We start from the raw sequence: 21,679 nt of genomic DNA, 5'->3' as shown, positions 1-21,679 counted from the left end.
TCCTCTTCAGTGGAGATCACCTCAGAGCAAAATAGGCCTCTGAGCGGCAATGTAAGAGGCAGCAGGGGAATTCAGGAGTGTGGGCACACGGAACACCCGGCCATTCGATACCGAATCCCCTGCGCATTTGCAAACAACACCCTCATCGTTTCGGTCACCGTGGAGCACTGCAGCAATATACGGGGTCGTCTGGAAAATGTGACTGTGCCGAGGGTTGATATGGAAACTCCCACTGTCGACTTTAGGCGATCAATTCAGAAGGATGAGGCCGGCCCTAGTGAACCTGTTCAGCGAAGCCCGCGCCAGGAAGAGGAAGATTCGAAGAAGCTCAAGGGTCCAGCAATGGACGAGCCTCATACCACGGATGAAGATTAACTTTGCAGACGCTCTGTCTTCGCGGCAAGGAATGAATCTCTCTGACTATTTCATTTTGCTCACTTTGTATGTTTGTTATGGGGTTTATGTTTATCGTGTCGGTCCAAATCACCACAGTGTTAGTCTACGTGTCAGTCTACATGTTCACCGTGTCGAATTATGTATCCACCGTGTCGAATTATGTATTCACCGTGTTGAATTATATATCCACCGTGTTGCATTATGTATCCACTGTGTCGGACATGTTAGAAGGAAGGTAAACTGGTCTCTCTGCTAGTTCTGCTATGACTGCTAATACATGGGGAAAATCTCTCTGAAGGAACAGGGCCTCGGCCCAGATGTAATTTTTGCTGTAATTTTGGCATTTTTGTAATATAATTAGCTCAGTTTTAACGAGAAAAAAAAAAAAACAAGTGTGGTTTATTGTTTAAATGATCTCTCATTTAAGTTACGCTTGGATCTGGTTTTCTATCGTGTCCAGACAATAAACCATACTTATTGATTCGAAACGCATTAGCAAATAAATTTTAATATGATTATCGTCAAAAACCTGTCTAAAAAATTTGATATAGATCAGAAAACTCAATTCAATAATAATTATTTCATCGTAATTGGCTATGACATAAAACCCACAACATATTTAAATACCAATAAGTTTCACATAATCGATATGGGATGCCAAACAGTAAAAGATTGATGGTTTGTCTGTAATTATAGTGAACCCTGCATGCAACTTTACAACGAGGAACACAAAACAATACCCAACAAGCAATTCAGCCCTATCGACCTAGGACCTAACTGCAGGACTCAACATAGCCAAAGCCTTGACCTTGTTTTTCGAAACAAGTTTGAAATCTCGTGTATATATTTACGCCGTAAGGCGTTTCCCTCTAAAATGAACTTTCCTAAAAATCTACTTGCCATCGCTGTGTGCCATTAGATTATTTGTTAAACGATTAGAGGATTGTTAATCGTTGGATCAGGCAAGGTAGTTGAGTGGTTGCAACTGTTCACAATTTGATTTCCCTCAGTACCCTTTTCCTCTTCTCCGCTCTGGCTTCCCGTGCTGCCGCGACAGACCTCTGAAACGGGCTCCATCGAACAAGGGTTTTTCAAACAACATCGAACAAGGGTTTTTCAAACAACATCAGTTAACTTAACGGGATAGAGCAGCATTGACAGCTATTATATCCAGGAAGGGCTTGTTGCTTTCCAGTCAGTCAAGACAGAAGCATACAAGCGGAGAGATTATCAATTACATGAGTGTAGATGTTCAGAATGTTACATGTTTCTGTTACTATATGCATAGTATTTGGATTTTCCCTCTTCAATTTGTTTAGGCCTTCATTATTCTATATCAGACGTTGGGCTTGGCAGCATTTTCAGGGTTGGCAGCCTCATTTGCAGTTATGTTGCCAAATTTCCCACTTGCAAAATTGCAAGAAAAATTTCAGGAGAGAATAATGGAAGAAAAAGACAAAAGGATGAAGGCCACATTGGATATTAAAAATTATGAGGATCTTAAAATTGCAGGCTTGGGAGACAAGATTTCTTCGGAAACTAGAAATTTTGAGGCAAGCAGAATATAATTGGCTACAAAAATATGTTTACGCATCAGCTATCACAACATCTGTTTCCTCTGTTGGACCAATATTTATCATTGTTGCAACTTTTGGTACGTGTATGCTTATAGGAGTGGCTTTGACAGCAGGGAGAATTCTTTCTGCACTCGCAACCTATGGGACACTTCAGGGAGCTATGGGCATCCTTCCTGGCTAAATCCCTCAGATTGCTCAAACTAAAGTGTCAATAGATCGCATTGTGGCCTTTCTGCAAGAGGAAGAGCTGCAACACGATGGGGTAGAAAAGGTATCAGAGTCAACAGACTTCGCGATTCAAATCCAAGGAGGGATATTTTCTTGGAATCCCGATTCCTCTGGTCCAACTATAAGAGGTTTAGATGTCCAACTAGAGAGAGGCATGAGGGTTGCAGTATGTGGAACTGTTGGTTCAGGAAAATCAAGCCTTTTATCCTGCATATTAAGTGAAATACCAAAAATATCATGCTCTGTTAGCTTAAGTGGTACCAAAGCATATGTCCCTCAGTCTCCTTGGATACAAAGTGGGAAAATTAAAGACGCTATTCTCTTTGGAAAGCAGATGGATACTATTAGATACAATAGTGTACATGATGCTTGTGCATTGAAGAAAGATCTTGAACTTTTTCCTTATGGGGACGAGACAGACATTGGAGAAAGAGGGTTAAATTTGAGTGGTGGACAAAAACAGAGAATACAGATTGCGGGTGCTTTATATAAGATGTAGACATTTATATTTTTGATGACCCTTTTAGTGCTGTGGATGCACATACCGGAAAACATATTTTCCAAGTATGTTTCTCTTATCCTTTACAAACTGTAGGTTTGCTGAATTAATTAGTTTTAATGTTTTGATGAAATGATGAAGCTCTACAGTAGCACTCTGCAATTCATTGTTTAGTCTGGATAATATACATTGCTGGTTGTGCCGCTGCAAATTCATGTCCATAAACATTTAAGAAATTGGACTTGCTTGTTATAGGAATGCATACTTGGTATTCTGGGTTCAAAGACTGTAGTCTATGTAACTCATCAAGTGGAGTTTTTACCCTCTGCTGACATCATTCTGGTAGGTTTGAATTTCTTTCATCCTGTTCTAGTGATATTAAAATTTTCAATGTAATTGGTAAAGGGATAGTGGGTTAATTGATCATTTATTGAGAGGAGGAGATAAGTGATGCATATTTTGTTGATGTAAATGATATTCTTCACAGGTAATGCGAGATGGTGAAATTACTCAGGTTGGCAGATATGATGACATCTTAAAATCAGGCACAGATTTTGTGGAATTAGTTGGTGCACATCAGAAAGCTTTGAAAACTATTTCTGCTATGGAGAAATCTGAAGTGTACACATCAGAGAGATTTGTTGAAAGCTCATGTCCTGGCAATACAACTATAGTGAAAAATGTTGCTGCCAGTGACACACTGGAGCAGTGCGGTGTTCAGAACTCAATAGATGTAGAGGAAGAGGTTGAACCAAAAAACCAAAAAGAAAAATTGAATAAAGAGAATAAAAATTCACAGCTTGTACAAGAAGAAGAAAGAGAGAGGGGCAGGGTAAGCATGTCGGTATACTGGTCTTACATTACTGCTGCATACAATGGTACTTTGATACCTATAATACTACTGGCCCAAATAATAAGTCAGCGACTTCAAATATCTAGTAACCTCTGGATGACATCGGAAGCCTCTACAAAAGAAAATGAGAGTTCCCCTATGAGAAAGTCCCTTTTCATTCTGGTTTATGTTGCTTTGACATTAAGCAGCTCCCTGTGTGTTCTTGTGAGGTCTATGCTTCTTTCATTGGTTGGACTTAAAACTGCTAATCAGCTTTTCAGCACTCTGCACAGGTGTATATTTCGTGCACCAATGTCATTCTTTGATGCAACTCCATCTGGGCGAATACTGAATCAGGTCAGTTGACATTTATTGTTTTAATAGGCTAATACCATTCCTGAGAGAGAAGGAAATATAGGCTTATAAATCTTAATGAATTAATATAGAGGCTTCCTTTTTTGTGATATTTACTCTGGGGACCTTCACTAGGAAAGATGATATTTGCAGTGGGTGTTAGTTGTGTTGTATCTCTTCTATGAGATCCATTTTAGTAAAACTGATCTGGTTTATTTTCTTTCTTGGTTGCATGTATGCAGACTATTGAGAGTGATTTGTTACTAAGTTCTTCTTTATGTTTTTTTTGAATGCGTAGTATGTACACACTGCAGAATCTCAAGGCCTATACCTTGCCACTGTTTTCTTCTTAGTATCGTACAATCATCTCAGTCTGTTGTCATAATTTATTCGTGTATACCTTTGAATTAGAATTTAGGACCATGAGTTGGGCATGTAATGAAGGGATTTGTAGGTCAAGGATATTATTTTCTATTAGATAGACTACGATTTTATCACTGCATGCTTGAATTAGTTCTTACCTTTAATTGATGTTTAGAATCCCTCTTTATCTCACCCATTTTGATTCTCCTCTAAGGAGGAGAGTTGAAATGCATTTTAAATTTATCCTGAATTTTGTTATATGCGTTTTATTGTTTGGATACCTAGTATCCTTTCTTTAACAACACAAAATAATTAAGTTTAGGGCATTATGCTCTATTATATGTTTTTCACAGGTATCTATGAAACAAAATGAAGAGGAAATATTAGATCTGGGAAGAAAGTATGAATCTATGGGAGGTCAACGTATGAAACATGAAAATTGTTAAATAAAGCAATTGAATAACATGTTAACCATAGATTTTAAATCTTTTGTTGAGTTGTCTATTTTGCAAATAAATGGAAATGGTATTCATGATAGGGTTGATTTTTTTAGTAGTCTCTGTGGAAGTTGAATCATCTCAACGTTATAAAGTTGAAGGAGGCTATTAAGGAGAATAAGTAGGGGACGAGACAAACATTGGAGAAAGAGGGTTAAATTTGAGTGGTGGACAAAAACAGAGAATACAGATTGCGGGTGCTTTATATAAGATGTAGACATTTATATTTTTGATGACCCTTTTAGTGTTGTGGATGAACATACCGGAAAACATATTTTCCAAGTATGTTTCTCTTATCCTTTACAAACTGTAGGTTTGCTGAATTAATTAGTTTTAATGTTTTGATGGAATGATGAAGCTCTACAGTAGCACTCTGCAATTCATTGTTTAGTCTAGATAATATACATTGCTGGTTGTGCCGCTGCAAATTCATGTCCATAAACATTTAAGAAATTGGACTTGCTTGTTATAGGAATGCATACTTGGTATTCTGGGTTCAAAGACTGTAGTCTATGTAACTCATCAAGTGGAGTTTTTACCCTCTGCTGACATCATTCTGGTAGGTTTGAATTTCTTTCATCCTGTTCTAGTGATATTAAAATTTTCAATGTAATTGGTAAAGGGACAGTGGGTTAATTGATCATTTATTGAGAGGAGGAGATAAGTGATGCATATTTTGTTGATGTAAATGATATTCTTCACAGGTAATGCGAGATGGTGAAATTACTCAGGTTGGCAGATATGATGACATCTTACAATCAGGCACAGATTTTGTGGAATTAGTTAGTGCACATCAGAAAGCTTTGAAAACTATTTCTGCTATGGAGAAATCTGAAGTGTACACATCAGAGAGATTTGTTGAAAGCTCATGTCCTGGCAATAAAGCTGTAGCGAAAAATGTTGCTGCCAATGACACACTGGAGCAGTGCGGTGTTCAGAACTCAATAGATGTAGAGGAAGAGGTTGAACCAGAAAACCACAAAGAAAAATTGAATAAAGAGAATAAAAATTCACAACTTGTACAAGAAGAAGAAAGAGAGAGAGGCAGGGTAAGCATGTCGGTATACTGGTCTTACATTACTGCTGCATACAATGGTACTTTGATACCTATAATACTACTGGCCCAAATAATAAGTCAGCTACTTCAAATATCTAGTAACCTCTGGATGACATCGGAAGCCTCTACAAAAGAAAATGAGAGTTCCCCTATGAGAAAGTCCCTTTTCATTCTACTTTATGTTGCTTTGACATTAAGCAGCTCCCTGTGAGTTCTTGTGAGGTCTATGCTTCTTTCATTGGTTGGACTTAAAACTGCTAATCAACCTTTCAGCACTCTGCACAGGTGTATATTTCGTGCACCAATGTCATTCTTTGATGCAACTCCATCTGGGCGAATACTGAATCGGGTCAGTTGACATTTATTGTTTTAATAGGCTAATACCTTTCCTGAGAGAGAAGGAAATATAGGCTTATAAATCTTAATGAATTAATATAGAGGCTTCCTTTTTTGTGATATTTACTCCGGGGACCTTCACTAGGAAAGATGATATTTGCAGTGGGTGTTAGTTATGTTGTATCTCTTCTATGAGATCCATTTTAGTAAAACTGATCTGGTTTATTTTCTTTCTTGGTTGCATGTATGCAGACTATTGAGAGTGATTTGTTACTAAGTTCTTCTTTATGGTTTTTTTGAATGGGTAGTATGTACACACTACAGAATCTCAAGGCCTATACCTTGCCACTGTTTTCTTCTTAGTATCGTACAATCATCTCAGTCTGTTGTCATAATTTATTCGTGTATACCTTTGAATTAGAATTTAGGACCACGAGTTGGGCATGTAATGAAGGGATTTGTAGGTCAAGGATATTATTTTCTATTAGATAGACTAAGATTTTATGACTGCATGCTTGAATTAGTTCTTACCTTTAATTGATGTTTAGAATCCCTCTTTATCTCACCCATTTTTATTCTCCTCTAAGGAGGAGAGTTGAAATGCATTTTAAATTTATCCTGAATTTTGTTATATGCGTTTTATTGTTTTCCTAGTATCCTTTCTTTAACAACACAAAATAATTAAGTTTAGGGCATTATGCTCTATTATATGTTTTTCACAGGTATCTATGAAAGAAAATGAAGAGGAAATATTAGATCTGGGAAGAAAGTATGAATCTATGGGAGGTCAACGTATGAAACATGAAAATTGTTAAATAAAGCAATTGAATAACATGTTAACCATAGATTTTAAATCTTTTGTTGAGTTGTCTATTTTGCAAATAAATGGAAATGGTATTCATGACAGGGTTGATTTTTTTAGTAGTCTCTATGGAAGTTGAATCATCTCAACGTTATCAAGTTGAAGGAGGCTATTAAGGAGAATAAGTTGGGGACGAGACAGACATTGGAGAAAGAGGGTTAAATTTGAGTGGTGGACAAAAACAGAGAATACAGATTGCGGGTGCTTTATATAAGATGTAGACATTTATATTTTTGATGACCCTTTTAGTGCTGTGGATGCACATACCAGAAAACATATTTTCCAAGTATGTTTCTCTTATCCTTTACAAACTGTAGGTTTGCTGAATTAATTAGTTTTAATGTTTTGATGGAATGATGAAGCTCTACAGTAGCACTCTGCAATTCATTGTTTAGTCTGGATAATATACATTGCTGGTTGTGCCACTGCAAATTCATGTCCATAAACATTTAAGAAATTGGACTTGCTTGTTATAGGAATGCATACTTGGTATTCTGGGTTCAAAGACTGTAGTCTATGTAACTCATCAAGTGGAGTTTTTCCCTCTGCTGACATCATTCTGGTAGGTTTGAATTTCTTTCATCCTGTTGTAGTGAGATTAAAATTTTCAATGTAATTGGTAAAGGGACAGTGGGTTAATTGATCATTTATTGAGAGGAGGAGATAAGTGATGCATATTTTGTTGATGTAAATGATATTCTTCACAGGTAATGCGAGATGGTGAAATTACTCAGGTTGGCAGATATGATGACATCTTACAATCAGGCACAGATTTTGTGGAATTAGTTGGTGCACATCATAAAGCTTTGAAAACTATTTCTGCTATGGAGAAATCTGAAGTGTACACATCAGAGAGATTTGTTGAAAGCTCATGTCCTGGCAATAAAGCTGCAGTGAAAAATGTTGCTGCCAGTGACACACTGGAGCAGTGCAGTGTTCAGAACTCAATAGATGTAGAGGAAGAGGTTGAACCAGAAAACCACAAAGAAAAATTGGATAAAGAGAATAAAAATTCACAGCTTGTAGAAGAAGAAGAAAGAGAGAGAGGCAGGGTAAGCATGTCGGTATACTGGTCTTACATTACTGCTGCATACAATGGTACTTTGATACCTATAATACTACTGGCCCAAATAATAAGTCAGCTACTTCAAATATCTAGTAACCTCTGGATGACATCGGAAGCCTCTACAAATGAAAATGAGAGTTCCCCTATGAGAAAGTCCCTTTTCATTCTGGTTTATGTTGCTTTGACATTAAGCAGCTCCCTGTGTGTTCTTGTGAGGTCTATGCTTCTTTCATTGGTTGGACTTAAAACTACTAATCAGCTTTTCAGCACTCTGCACAGGTGTATATTTCGTGCACCAATGTCATTCTTTGATGCAACTCCATCTGGGCGAATACTGAATCGGGTCAGTTGACATTTATTGTTTTAATAGGCTAATACCTTTCCTGAGAGAGAAGGAAATATAGGCTTATAAATCTTAATGAATTAATATAGAGGCTTCCTTTTTTGTGATATTTACTCTGGGGACCTTCACTAGGAAAGATGATATTTGCAGTGGGTGTTAGTTGTGTTGTATCTCTTCTATGAGATCCATTTTAGTAAAGCTGATCTGGTTTATTTTCTTTCTTGGTTGCATGTATGTAGACTATTGGGAGTGATTTGTTACTAAGTTCTTCTTTATGTTTTTTTTGAATGGGTAGTATGTACACACTACAGAATCTCAAGGCCTATACCTTGCCACTGTTTTCTTCTTAGTATCGTACAATCATCTCAGTCTGTTGTCATAATTTATTCGTGTATACCTTTGAATTAGAATTTAGGACCACGCGTTGGGCATGTAATGAAGGGATTTGTAGGTCAAGGATATTATTTTCTATTAGATAGTCTAAGATTTTATGACTGCATGCTTGAATTAGTTCTTACCTTTAATTGATGTTTAGAATCCCTCTTTATCTCACCCATTTTGATTCTCCTCTAAGGAGGAGAGTTGAAATGCATTTTAAATTTATCCTGAATTTTGTTATATGCGTTTTATTGTTTGGATACCTAGTATCCTTTCTTTAACAACACAAAATAATTAAGTTTAGGGCATTATGCTCTATTATATGTTTTTCACAGGTATCTATGAAACAAAATGAAGAGGAAATATTAGATCTGGGAAGAAAGTATGAATCTATGGGAGGTCAATGTATGAAACATGAAAATTGTTAAATAAAGCAATTGAATAACATGTTAACCATAGATTTTAAATCTTTTGTTGAGTTGTCTATTTTGCAAATAAATGGAAATGTTATTCATGACGGTTGATTTTTTTAGTAGTCTCTGTGGAAGTTGAATCATCTCAACGTTATCAAGTTGAAGGAGGCTATTAAGGAGACTAATGAACTCTTTTTAATATTTGAATACATGGTATCCTCAACATTTCTCGAAGTCTCAAATTATTTTTTATATCATGATGAGTATTAATACATTTGTGTGCCTTGCTCAATTTATCTATTTTATCTAGCTTATCATGTAAAGTGAAAATGCATTCCTGGAATTGCTACTACAAGTCAGTGATTAGTGCTGTAGTTTCCATACATTTCTTCTTTATTTTCAAGTGTTATGAAATCGTTAAGTTGGTATTCTAAGCATCAATACACTTTTTTTTGGTTAACTAAAATTGTTGTCATTTTCATTAAAAGGAGGTTGTAGTCACACTGTAAGGTGAATTAATATAAAGAAAAATTTCTGTCTAATATTAGGGGTTTCAAAATGACCCGAAATTTCAAAATGAATGCCTACCATCTCAAAAGTTATTACATTTATGGCAACGTAAATAAAAAGCTTTATACAGTAAATCCTGATAAACTGAGTTGGTAACAACTTCCTTACAATGTGTAGTAAGACCTGGAGTTAGAATAAAAAAAGCTCACTAAGGGCATAGTCTACCTAAAAGTTGAACGCTAGGGCTACATTATCATTTGCAATATCTCTTTTCACTTGCTGGACTATTTCTTTATCTTTAACAGAATCGATAGAATCTTTGGAAGAGAAGTCAGAGGATGTGAGCTCCTAGCAAGACCCAAAACTAATTCATCAATCATATTGAATTATACTTGTTTTCTCTATTTTCTTGTCTTGATGAGCCACGAATTTTGATAAGTTAGTGTTCTTGTATCACTGAAATTCAATAGGCCTTGTCATCTTGCTACTGTAGTGAGAAAATGCCACTTTTATATCCTCAATATGGCGTGTGCTCCTCTGATCTTGAAGCAAGTCTAGAATTTCATAATAGATAGTGCCTATGACCTCCATTGTTTTTATAACCTTCATGTTGAACCAATTCCCAATGCCAATGAAAGTACTCGGTGACTTCTAGGCATACCATTGATGGATCAAATGAGGTCATATCATTGAGGTGGAATCCAATATTGGAGGCCCAGTTCACTTGGAAAGATGGATTAAATCCAAACTACTGGACCTTACCAGACTACTGACCTGAGGAAAGTAATATTAATTCTAAAAATCAAAATGAGTTGTCATTCCTTTAGTGCCTGCAGATATCAAACATAAGTAAACAGAAAATCCCACCTTCACTGCTCAGAGCCATCATTTCATTTAATTATTCGTTCCTCCCCCACACACGTAGGAATGAAAGATAAGGTCTGGCTAAATTTACTGCCCATCTGATGAACTCAAAAGTGACACACCATTTTTCCATAATCTCATTAGCATTCATATCCTATGGTTTGTAGAACTTAATATCATGGGAGGTAAGAGTTTGATAGGAACCCCACCATTTATACTCAGCATTCCAACACTTATTTTCACAATCTCCTTTTCTATGGTATTATTCAGGCTATCGCAGGCCCTCAAAACCTGGTATTATTCTATAAACATAAAACTGTTTGAGATCCCTTAACCTCCTGTTAACAATCTGGATTAACTTGGGTTTCACATCTCTTCCTAATTATGATTGAGGAGTCTCCAATTACAATTAATTTCTGATTCCCCTTGATTAGATATTTTCTAGACCTTGATAATATATTAAAATGTCATCACTTCTGCTTGGTTGTTGGTGGATTCTCTTAACTCCCAAGAAAACCTTACTTGGAAATTTTGTTCGAGGACAGATACTAACAAAGAGTTGTGATATTCAGGTATTAGAAGTTGGAAAAAAGACCAGGATACATCTATGGGTTGTCCCAGAAACAAGGGGGTCTCGTAAATCTCAAATTTGATGTCTGGTTAAGTCATGACCTAAAATTAGATTATATATATATATATATATATATATAATATGTCAATTTTAGAAGATCCAGAGAGTATAATAAATATAATAAATATACAGTATAATAAATATATGTAAAAAAAAACTATGCAAAACAAATGCCATGGAGATTAGAAAATATTAACTCAATAGTTTGGATTCTGTTAATATAAAGATGCCAGTACAAAATGAGTGGCTTATCAGCGTTACAAATTATCAGTCACTCCACAAACTGATATATTATCAAACATATGTTCACCTTCAGAACAGCTTAATTTAACAGCAGTTTACATTTTCCAATTAGAAATTTCTTCACCGTGGTCAGCCCACCCTCTAGCAAACTGTAAAAAAATCCAGCTAAAGATGAAAATTATGAAAACCCTGTTCAGAAAACAAAAATTCCTGATGGCCTGGGTTCCGCATCATATACAAGTGTGTTCCATTTGGGTTTTGGTCCTGATGGCCTGTCTATATTTGTGGTATCCGTTTCACTTTCCACTACCACATTACTTTTATCTAGTGGGATTTTACATTTCTTTGGCTGTTTTTGAAAATGAATTCTTCCTTATCGAAACATCTGGTTCTTCTCGTTGCATATATTCAAGATCTTCCAAGCAATGCCCAATAAGCTTTTCTAGGTAATCTAAGGACTTCAGATGTTTTATGAGGAGTGATCTCATAACACTGTGTTCTTACTGCCATCAATTTACCTATGGTGTTGCAAATAATGTGATTGGCCACCCTTATAGGGATCTTATCATCTTTCTTGGTTTTAGAGGTGGTTTTCTGAATACCTCTTCCCAACAGAGATTAGAGATGATGCTCATCTCTGCTTGTGTCTACTACTGCATCAAAATTTCTCTTGCCCATTGTTAATGTAGGTACCTGTAAGCCTTTATGAAAAAATGTATTGTTTTTGCATATATTTGTTCTATTGTGAATTTGTGATCAGCATGTTCATCTTCATTGGCCGTCCAAAAAATTATAGACAACTCCATTAAAATCAAAACATAACATATTTAATTTAAAAATAATTTATTTTACTACATTAAGCGCTTAATTGAGTTGATTAGTTGACTTTTGAATCAGGTGATTCGAACGGTTCTTGTGCCGGAGCGGCTCTCGCTAACCGATTGAGAAAGAATAATTTAATGGCAGTACTGGTTTGGTGACCATTTTTTTAACTCTAATTTAACTCAGGATCCGTACCAGGGCTTGGCTTCAGGTTCAGGAACATGCATATAATTATCAATCAAATGAACAGTCGGAAACGCTCATGGCATCTTATATTTCGACAGGTCCTACAATTTCAAAATGTTCAAGTTGTCACGTCAAAATTGGATGATGATTATTTGCTTTTAATACTTATCATTTTAAGCATTATGTAGAGTCATAAGTGTTACATTTTTTCACATATCAATGATTATGCCAAAGAATTCCATTTTATTCGGGAATTATTATAATTTTTTTTTTTTTTTTAAATTGAGTCTGGCAATAAATTAATAAGTGTTTGTTGAAAATAAGGTATATAATAAGACTTAAACATAGTTGGGATTTGTGAATGGAAATTTTGATTGATAAATAGAAAATTTATATTGAAAGATTTATGTGATAGTTAAGATTTGTGAATGGAAATTTTGATGGCTCAATAGAAAATTTATGTGATTGATAATTTTAAATTTAAAACAAATTATATTATTTTAAATTCAAATAAATTAACAATAGAACATATATCAACTATATTTATTAATATAATTATACTACTTTATAAATTCCCTGCCTATTATGTATACTTATTATATATTCCAAAAAACAATATATGACAACAATACCATATATCCTAAAAGTAAATAAATAAGACCCTCACAAGTTATTACTGACTATCCATTACAAACAACATGTGAATCCCCACTTCAACCCCTGAGCTTCAGTAGATTGCAGATTCCCTGACTATTCGGGAATTGGATGGACACCATGTCTATCCAATTCCTGAATATTCTGGGAATCTGTGATCGACTTAAAAATGCCCCACTTCAATGGCGTCACTTGATAACAAGACCACATTTATTCAAAAAAAACTACGTGAAGTTGAGATGTTTACTGCATTTCCTATCGTATAAACTATGGCAAAATGTTCTGTACATTCTTTCAGACTTTCACATATTTTTCTCTTTGCACATAGCATGGTGTTAGCTAAATCGGGTCAGTAACAAGCTCTCTGTTTCTTGGCAGGCATCCACTGATCAGAGATCAGTGGACACATTGATTCCTTCTCAACTAGGAGAATTGGCTTTTGCATTTATACAACTTTTGGGGATCATTGCAGTCATGTCTCATATTGCTTGGCAGGTCTTCATTGTGTTTATACCAGTGGGTGCAAGTTGTATATGGTATCAGGTATTCTCTGTATTTCTCAATAATAATAAATACGAACTTGCAAATTTTAATTTTATGGGATCATTGCAATCATGTCTCATATTGCTTGGCAGGTCTTCATTGTGTTTATACCAGTGGGTGCAAGTTGTATATGGTATCAGGTATTCTCTGTATTTCTCAATAATAATAAATATGAACTTGCAAATTTTAATTTTCTCAGAGGAACATAAATTGGCGATAAGAGAGTTTGATTTCTACTTCAAGGTTTGCTGTAGGTAGATCCAATAATCTTATTGAAAAGGATGTTATCAAATAGATTAAGTTGCATCAGGATTCTATCATGACAACAGTTTATCTGTATTTCTTTGTTTCCATTCTTTTGGGTTTTTATAGTAATAAGAGAATTCTTGTAACTCCTCTGACCTTCCTTGCATGCAACAATACTACATAACATCAGCTAGGGAACTGGCTCGACTGGCATCAGTTTGTAGAGCTCCAATCGTACAACATTTTGGAGAATCAATCTCTGGAGCAGCCACCATTAGAAGTTTTGACCAGGAATTTCGATTCATGGAAAGAAATCTCGAGTTGATTGATATATATATATATATATATATATATATATATGAGACCTAGTCTCCACAATGTTGGAGCCAATGAGTGGCTTGGCATTCGGATGGATTTTCTGTCAAATCTTGTGTTTGCATTCTTTTTGGTGTTCCTCATTCGCTTGCCTCAATATGTAATTAGCCCAAGTAGGTACAGAAGCACTATCTTGGCTTACAATTATTTTTCCTAAACTAATCTCAGTAGACTAGACATATTGTTTATAATGAAATATGAAAGTAAATGAAATGGCGCCTTAACAGGCACTGCAGGGTTGGCAGTAACATATAGTCTAAGTCTGAACATGGTACAAACCTGGGTAATATGGTGCCTTTGTTATGTGGAGACCAACATGATCTCAACGGAGAGAATAATGCAGTATTCATGAATTCCTAGTGAGTTACAAGAGATTATAGAGAATTGTAGACCAAACTCCAACTGGCCATCTAGAGGAACGATAGATCTAACTCATTTGCAGGTCAGAACTCAATACAAATAGACTCTTTTTCATGCATTCAATGCTAGTAATTTGCATGTCAGTTCATCTATAAATTTGATCCATACAATCAGGTGCGTTATGGACCACATCTTTCGCTTGTCTTGAAAGGCCTTACATGCACTTTCCCTGGAGGCACGAAGGTGGGAGTTGTGGGGCGGACAGGAAGTGGCAAATCTACTCTTATTCAATCCATTTTTCGCATTGTGGAACCAACAACGGGCAGAATTGTCATTGATGGAGTCGACATCTCATCCATAGGCCTCCATGACCTAAGATCCAAATTAAGCATTATTCCCCAAGAACCAACAATGTTTGAAGGCACTATAAGAAATAATTTGGATCCTCTCGAAGATTGCTTGGATGATGAGATTTGGGAGGTTAGTTCTGCTTCATATTCTATAAGCATTAGTATCAATTTTAGCACCAATTATTCTTTCCTTGAAGAATATAGATATTTCCCTGAGGATATTGCTGTAAGTTTATTGTTTATGAATCTACTTCGATTTTGCTTGTGCTTTCAGGCTTTGGACAAGTGCCAACTTGGTGAGATTGTACGAGCAAAAGAAAAGAAACTTGATTCCTCAGGTCTGTGTGTCTTTATCACATTCAATGGAAGTCCTGAAGGAGAAAAATAAAACCTTTTACAGTAGCTATTTCTGCTATTTTCTTTCCATCTTAGTGCTCATGTTTTGTTTATTTTTTGGTGTCCTTGAGACCTACCTTGTCTCTAGGACCCCCTTTTTTTAAATGAAAATTGAGAATTGAATTAATGGAATGATCTCTTGTACACTGTCTGAGAATGGAGGAAACTGGAGTGTGGGTCAATGCCAGCTTGTCCGTTTGGGACGGGCACTACTAAAACAAAGTTGGATACTGGTCCTTAATGAGGCAACTGCCTCAGTTGACACTGCAACTGATGGGTTTATTCAGCAAATAACTCGCCACCGATTTTCTACCTGCATAGTCATTACTATAGCACATCGGATTCCATCTGTTATTGAGAGTGATATGGTTCTCCTATTAAAGGATGGTATAACATTTATAAGTTGTTTATTTTCTAGTGTTTTGTTACAGTTACTATTTTTTTGGACACATTTCATTTTTTACTTACTTTGTATTTGTTTTGAATCAGGACAAATTGCTGAGTATGACACTCCATCCAAACTACTCAACAACAAATTTTCTGCATTTGCAAAACCTGTTTCAGAGTACTCCATCCAATAGATATCTTAACTAGAGCTTTGGACATTGGTCATATTGGGTTTACAATAGAATGGAGAAAAATCTTCATTTCCCTAAAAATCAAGCTAGATAAATGTACAATATAGAGATACAATATAGTAGACTATGAGCTACCATGTAAGATCATTATTTTCTGATAATATTCTATATTTAGGTCCTTAAGAAGAGTTCAATAACTCTTATTAGTGACTTTGACTGACTTTGACAGTTATGATTTTTCACTTGTTATATACAAATGGAGTTTACCCTTTTTCCTGTGTAACTTTTGTCGCTTCAACAAGGTAATCAAGGTAATATTGGAGAACTCCAGACAACTTGGATTTGTACAGGCAGTGCAGTTGGATGTAAGGTGCCTCTAACTTTTTTCTTTTTTCTTTTTTTTGTCTGCTTTGATTCTATTATTTTGAGTTTCACATCTGCATTTTTTTGTTTCTATTTTAGTTCTGACCTCTATATGTAGTAATACTATGCCAATTCACATCAACATTTTATTCTCATTTCTACCAAACAAGCTATGTTATACTTGTCAAGGTTCATAGGTCTTGTTATTTATAGGTCTTAATAATAAGTGATGGCTAATTGTTAATGTGTTTTTTTCCTTCATGCAATGAACCAACTCAATTTTATTCATAATATTTTGCAGTTATAAACTTTTAAAGTTATCTAATATTTCAATGAGTAAGAATTTGAGAATTCTACTATGTAACCATCAAATATGCCCAAAAGAGGGAAAAAATATAAGAAAAAATGAGAGATGTACAAAATAGACATAGGCTTTCTGTTCTTTAAAAGCAATTTATTTTTTATTTAATTATATTTTCCTTTTTTTTTGTGTAATTTTTCTTTTTGAATAATGATGAAAATATTGGTTTGAGTGGTTGTTATAACTAATATTCAGTTTAACAAGTTTTGTTTTTTTTGTTTTTTTGTTTTGTTTTTTTTTTTTTTTAATTAAAATTTTTAATATAAAAAAAACTTCAAAAAATCTTTTAATTCACCTAGTTGAGGTAAATTTTCATTTTTATCAGAGTTAAAACTTCACTTTAGCTATTGGAGGAACTTGCACACATTTTTTTTGGCACAAAAATTAAATATGTTCTTTTAAAAAGTTTCATACTCCATTAAATGTTTTAAAGTCACTATGATAAAAGTTCAACACATTCACTATGATAAAAGTTCAACACTAACTGACAAAAGTGTAAAGTGTCTTTTTTAAATGAAAAGTATAAATTGTCTTGTTTAAATGAAAAGTTGTGTCTTGTTTAAATGAAAAGTTTAGAATGCATGTGATTGATTATAAGAGTGACTCTCAAATTAAAATTGAAACTTTGAAAACAATAAAGTGTCTTCTTTAAATGAAAAGTATAAATTGTCTTGTTTAAATGGAAAGTTGTGTCTTGTTTAAATGAAAAGTTTAGAATGCACGTGATTGATTATAAGAGTGGCTTTCAAATTAAAATTGAAACTTTGAAAACAATTCCATGAAAGTACAGGGAGCTATCTCCTTTGTATGAAAGTATAGGGAGTTATCTCCTTAGTTTAATGTTCTTTCCATCCCAATTAAAATGTAATGAGGGATCATTCCAAACTTTCTATAGAATTCATACTATGCTTTCTCTCCCATTTAAAACTTTCTCATCATTACTAAGGGTTCAGGTTTTAGTGGAGTGAAATTTGGAACTTAAGGCCATTGAAAGATCAAGTGTTAAAATCGGCTACTAGGGCCAAATTCCACCTTCGGACAATTCATTTGATGGAGATGATGATTGCATTAAATTTCACTTTATGAGAGAGAAGATAATTGTTGGGAATACTTTCTATAACCTAATTGTTGGCCATACTTTCTGTAAAATAATCTAATAAAAATAATAAATAATTTTCACAAAACCTCTATTCTTGATCGTTTTTGTTGCAAATTCAATTGCTTGCCAGTGTTAAATACTTACAAAATGGAAAAAATATAGGTATAATGAAAATGATGAGCACATTTTTATCACATAATTTGTGACCTAAAACCAGAGAACCATGTTTAAAATTTAAAAGTGATAGATTGTAAAGGAAATAAATAAAACATAATCCCGATTATAACAAATTAGCTGTAAATTTTTGTCTGTGGAAGATTTATTTGCATAATGAAAAAGGCAATATGGGAGATTTATTTGCATAATGAAAAAGGCAATATGGGAGATTCCAATCACGTTCCAAGGCATTTTTTAAAATGTGGATGTGACAAAAGGTTGTTGTGGAAGGTGCTGTTTGTATATGGGAAATTTCTTGATCATTTTGTATAATCCTAATGTTGATAGATATGTCTACTAAGTGGTTCCAGTTAATGGGGCATTGATTTGAGGGTTCAATATATTTTTATTCTTTATCAAAGTATTCTTTTGTTGTATTTGTGTTCTTCAATTTATGCCTTACGGCGTTTCCTTTGCAACATCTGGTGCAAATGCTAGTAATGTTTATTCTCTTTGCGCGACGGATGTGGGGTCGGTGTCTCGACTGTGTAAATCAAAATAATGACATTAGCGTCTATTTTGGAATATTCTTCGCATTTGATCCGACCAATCGATTGCTAATTGATTGTTCCATGCTTGCAGGGATTGCCAGAGATCTCACTGTGGAGAATATAATTCACTTGAAGATCATGACATCTAGATTTATGCTTTGCCTCCAATTGCGTCTTAATAAAAATCACATGGCTTTTTTATTTGAAAATTAATATTATTATATTTATTTATTAGTATAGATTTATTTTAAATACGGATTTAATATAAGGAGAGAAGAGAGGGATCTAATTTTATTTTCATTTAGATAAACAAAATTTCAATTCAATTTTGATAACTAACAAACAAGTTAAAGTAAAGGAGAGGAATCTGATTGCACTATTGTAATTGGAGAAGTCTGATCTGTAGACTATAGAGGACAATCCAGATTCTAGAGGAGTTGAGATTACACTTTTGTAAATACCCTGTAATTCCAGATTTGGCTCTCTCTCAAACCAGCAATCAGAGAACTCTTTGGCTGATTCTAGAGGAGTTGAGATTACACTTTTGTAAATACTCTGTAATTCCAGATTTGGCTTTCTCTCAAACCAGCAATTAGAGATCTCTTTGGCTTTACTTAATGATGGAGGACTTTTGTTTAATCCGACTCCTTAATAAAGAATGTTTTCTGTTTCTTATTCACCTCTACTTTATCAGTATGGTTATTTGTTCTTGCACTATTGTTGGAATTTAAATAATTCAGGTTTATTTTAAAATATTGTTCAGCTAACTTGTAGGTTTGATCAGACATGGGTTTGAGGTTAAAATTCACACTTCGATAAGATTATATGAATCTAGTTGATATCTAACTATAAGTTAGATAGATTAAATGTTTTAATTTTGCTCTCTTTTGAATTTAGGTATATGAGTAACAAATATATGATAACTATTTATCAGATTTTTGTTTGCTCTTATTGGTATGAATACATAACAGACCCGAGAACTATTTCTTTTATCTGTTAACGCTAGTTTTATTTTAAATTTAAATTGGTTTATGTTATGATGTCTTGTTCTTGATTTGGGTGAGGCTTATTTCTTTCCTAATTAAGATAGGTTAGAATTTATCCTTTGTTGTATAATTTAGATCAACTTGCATATTAGTTTTATTGGATATATTTCATAAAACTCTCTTTTGTAGAGGCAAACACTTTGGTGGCCCAATTGAACCCTTGTATCAATCAACTTTCTTGATTGATCTTAAAAACTTTCATTCAAATCACTAAATCTCAATCATAAGGAATTGTATCATTTTGTATACAAATTTTCATTATTATTATTCTTGTTAGATTAATGATATTTAACATAATTTGACATTTTGAGATATTTGTGATTATTCCTTTGTAATACATAATTGTAAAGTTAATTTTACTATTTAATTTGAGCATTAGAATAAATAAGATACTCTTACATATATTAATATTATATAGTAATATATTATATAGGATATATTATAATAATGTATAATTTACTATTATAGCTTTAGTTTAATTTAGAATATGGTTCAAAAGTGTTGTTGTGGTTATTTATGGCAAGGTTTAAAGGAAGGAATAACTTTCATGTGAGTGAGATGGGAAAGGATTGCACTAACCAAAAAATTGAGAGGATGGGAATTAAAAAACCTAAGTTGCTTTTCCCATGCGCTTGCTTCTAAAGTTGGATGGAGAATTTTAACCACAAATAGTTTATGGATAGATGTTGTAATTAGGAAATATATTTTTTCCTTATCTCTAGAGGATTGGATTAGGCTTCAAAACAAGAGAAGATCGAACAAATCTACTATATGGAAGGAAATGATTGACTCATTCAATATTATTGGTTCAGGATTGACATGGAGAGTGGGATCAAGTGAGCGGGTTCAAATTGATCATGATCTATGGTCGAGTAGTGGTGACCAACACCTTCTGCCTCCAGAAATGGTGCAATTTTTGGCTAAGCAAGCTATAAAAACTATAAATCAAATTGTTGATCTAGGCAACACAAATATCTGGGAAAAGGATGGTTATCGGCACAGGTTTTAAATCTACGTGTTTATTGGTATCAACGGTGGAATAATTACAGCAAATCCCTATCAAATTCTCATGTTAGAATACATGATCAAGAGGATGAGCTTCTTTGGAGTCATTCGGTCCACGGGAGATATTCCCCAAAAGAAGGATACTTATTTGCATATGCTATGAAAGAACCAGGGGTACAATTATGGTGGTCGAAGCTTATATGGAAAGTTAGTTTTTTTGCAAAAGCTTGTTTATTTTTATGGTGTCTTCTAGAAAATAAGGTCCCAACTGGCGACAATCTAAAAAAAGGATCTTATTATGGTCCATATTCATGCACTTTATGCAAAGGAGAGGAGGAATCTATAAATCATATGTTTGTAACATGTCCTATCACTATACATATGTGGCATATGATCTACCTGGCTCTAGATGTGCATATCAGGTGGTAGGGAGGATCATTCAATGATACATGGAGGCCGTGGTGGAGTGAGGCCTCTCCAAACAAATTATGGAACATCCCCCTGTTGATATGTTGAGCCATTTAGCTGGGCCGAAACTGAAAAATATTCCAAGAAAAATATATTTTTCAAAAACAGATTGCAGCAAAGGTGGTGGCGATTTATAATCTCCTTCTTGAAGAAAAGCCTAGATCTAGATCTCATGTGATTGATGCTGAAGACATTGATCATTCTATATCGTGGGCATATTTTAACAGATCATCACAAAACGACATGTGTGGAGGTGGGGTTGTTCTATATTTAAACAATACACATTAGTTGAAGCTTAAGTACGGTCCCGTGAATGGAACAAACAACTATGAGAACTCTACAGTCTCAAATTTCTTCTTCTCTTTACTTTACAAAAATGGTGTAGAAAGCTATAGGTTTTTGGTGATTCACGAGTGGCTATTGATAACTTTAATGAGCAATATACATGACATGTGCACACACTTGGGAACATATTGGATGAAGTATTTATGATTAAAGGACAATTTTCTCTTATTACATGTCATCGCATATATAGGGAAGGGGACACGATTTTCTATCGTCTTTCCAAATAAGGTGTTCAGTAGGATAAGGGGATATGATAGATCATAGAGTAGAATGGGATTGAAGAGTATCAGTACTACCATCGTCCTTTTAATGAGAACATACAGGCA

At 34.4% G+C, this 21,679-nt stretch overlaps 1 protein-coding gene and 1 pseudogene across 3 annotated transcripts; both read left to right on the top strand.

The window, feature by feature from the left end:
- Positions 1 to 673: 673 nt before the first annotated feature.
- On the top strand, positions 674 to 7,286 carry LOC149145587 (ABC transporter C family member 3-like; annotated as a pseudogene). Its single transcript, XR_016265152.1, has 7 exons — positions 674 to 727; positions 1,368 to 2,765; positions 2,956 to 3,042; positions 3,188 to 3,889; positions 5,219 to 5,305; positions 5,451 to 5,795; positions 7,047 to 7,286. The product of XR_016265152.1 is annotated as an ABC transporter C family member 3-like (transcript).
- A 6,231-nt stretch (positions 7,287 to 13,517) lies between these two features.
- Positions 13,518 to 16,132, top strand: LOC149145586 (putative ABC transporter C family member 15). Of its 2 annotated transcripts, XM_089447001.1 has the most exons (5): positions 13,518 to 13,654; positions 13,747 to 14,717; positions 14,810 to 15,115; positions 15,260 to 15,768; positions 15,871 to 16,132. In XM_089447001.1, exons 4-5 carry the CDS (start codon positions 15,513 to 15,515, stop codon positions 15,960 to 15,962), a joined length of 348 nt encoding a protein of 115 aa, XP_089303127.1. In that variant the 5' UTR covers positions 13,518 to 13,654; positions 13,747 to 14,717; positions 14,810 to 15,115; positions 15,260 to 15,512; the 3' UTR covers positions 15,963 to 16,132. The 2 variants fall into 2 exon arrangements, with proteins under 2 accessions (XP_089303127.1, XP_089303126.1); XM_089447000.1 differs by having other exon boundaries at positions 13,747 to 15,115.
- Positions 16,133 to 21,679: the final 5,547 nt, after the last annotated feature.

This window comes from Pinus tabuliformis, chromosome X (genome assembly GCF_031772625.1).
Source record: "Pinus tabuliformis cultivar Carrire ecotype Pingquan chromosome X, CPIR1, whole genome shotgun sequence".
Classification (NCBI taxonomy): Eukaryota; Viridiplantae; Streptophyta; class Pinopsida; order Pinales; family Pinaceae; genus Pinus; species Pinus tabuliformis.
The sequence above is the reverse complement of the archived record's forward strand: the minus strand, read 5'-3'. Positions and strand labels throughout refer to the sequence as shown.

What these genes read in the sequence shown, in the direction of transcription:
- LOC149145586 (XM_089447001.1), top strand. Translation starts at nt 15,513, where the DNA reads ATGATCTCTTGTACACTGTCTGAGAATGGAGGAAACTGGAGTGTGGGT. An exon ending in GGTTCTCCTATTAAAGGATG is followed by an intron (nt 15,769 to 15,870) that starts GTATAACATTTA and finishes GTTTTGAATCAG; the next exon opens with GACAAATTGCTGAGTATGAC.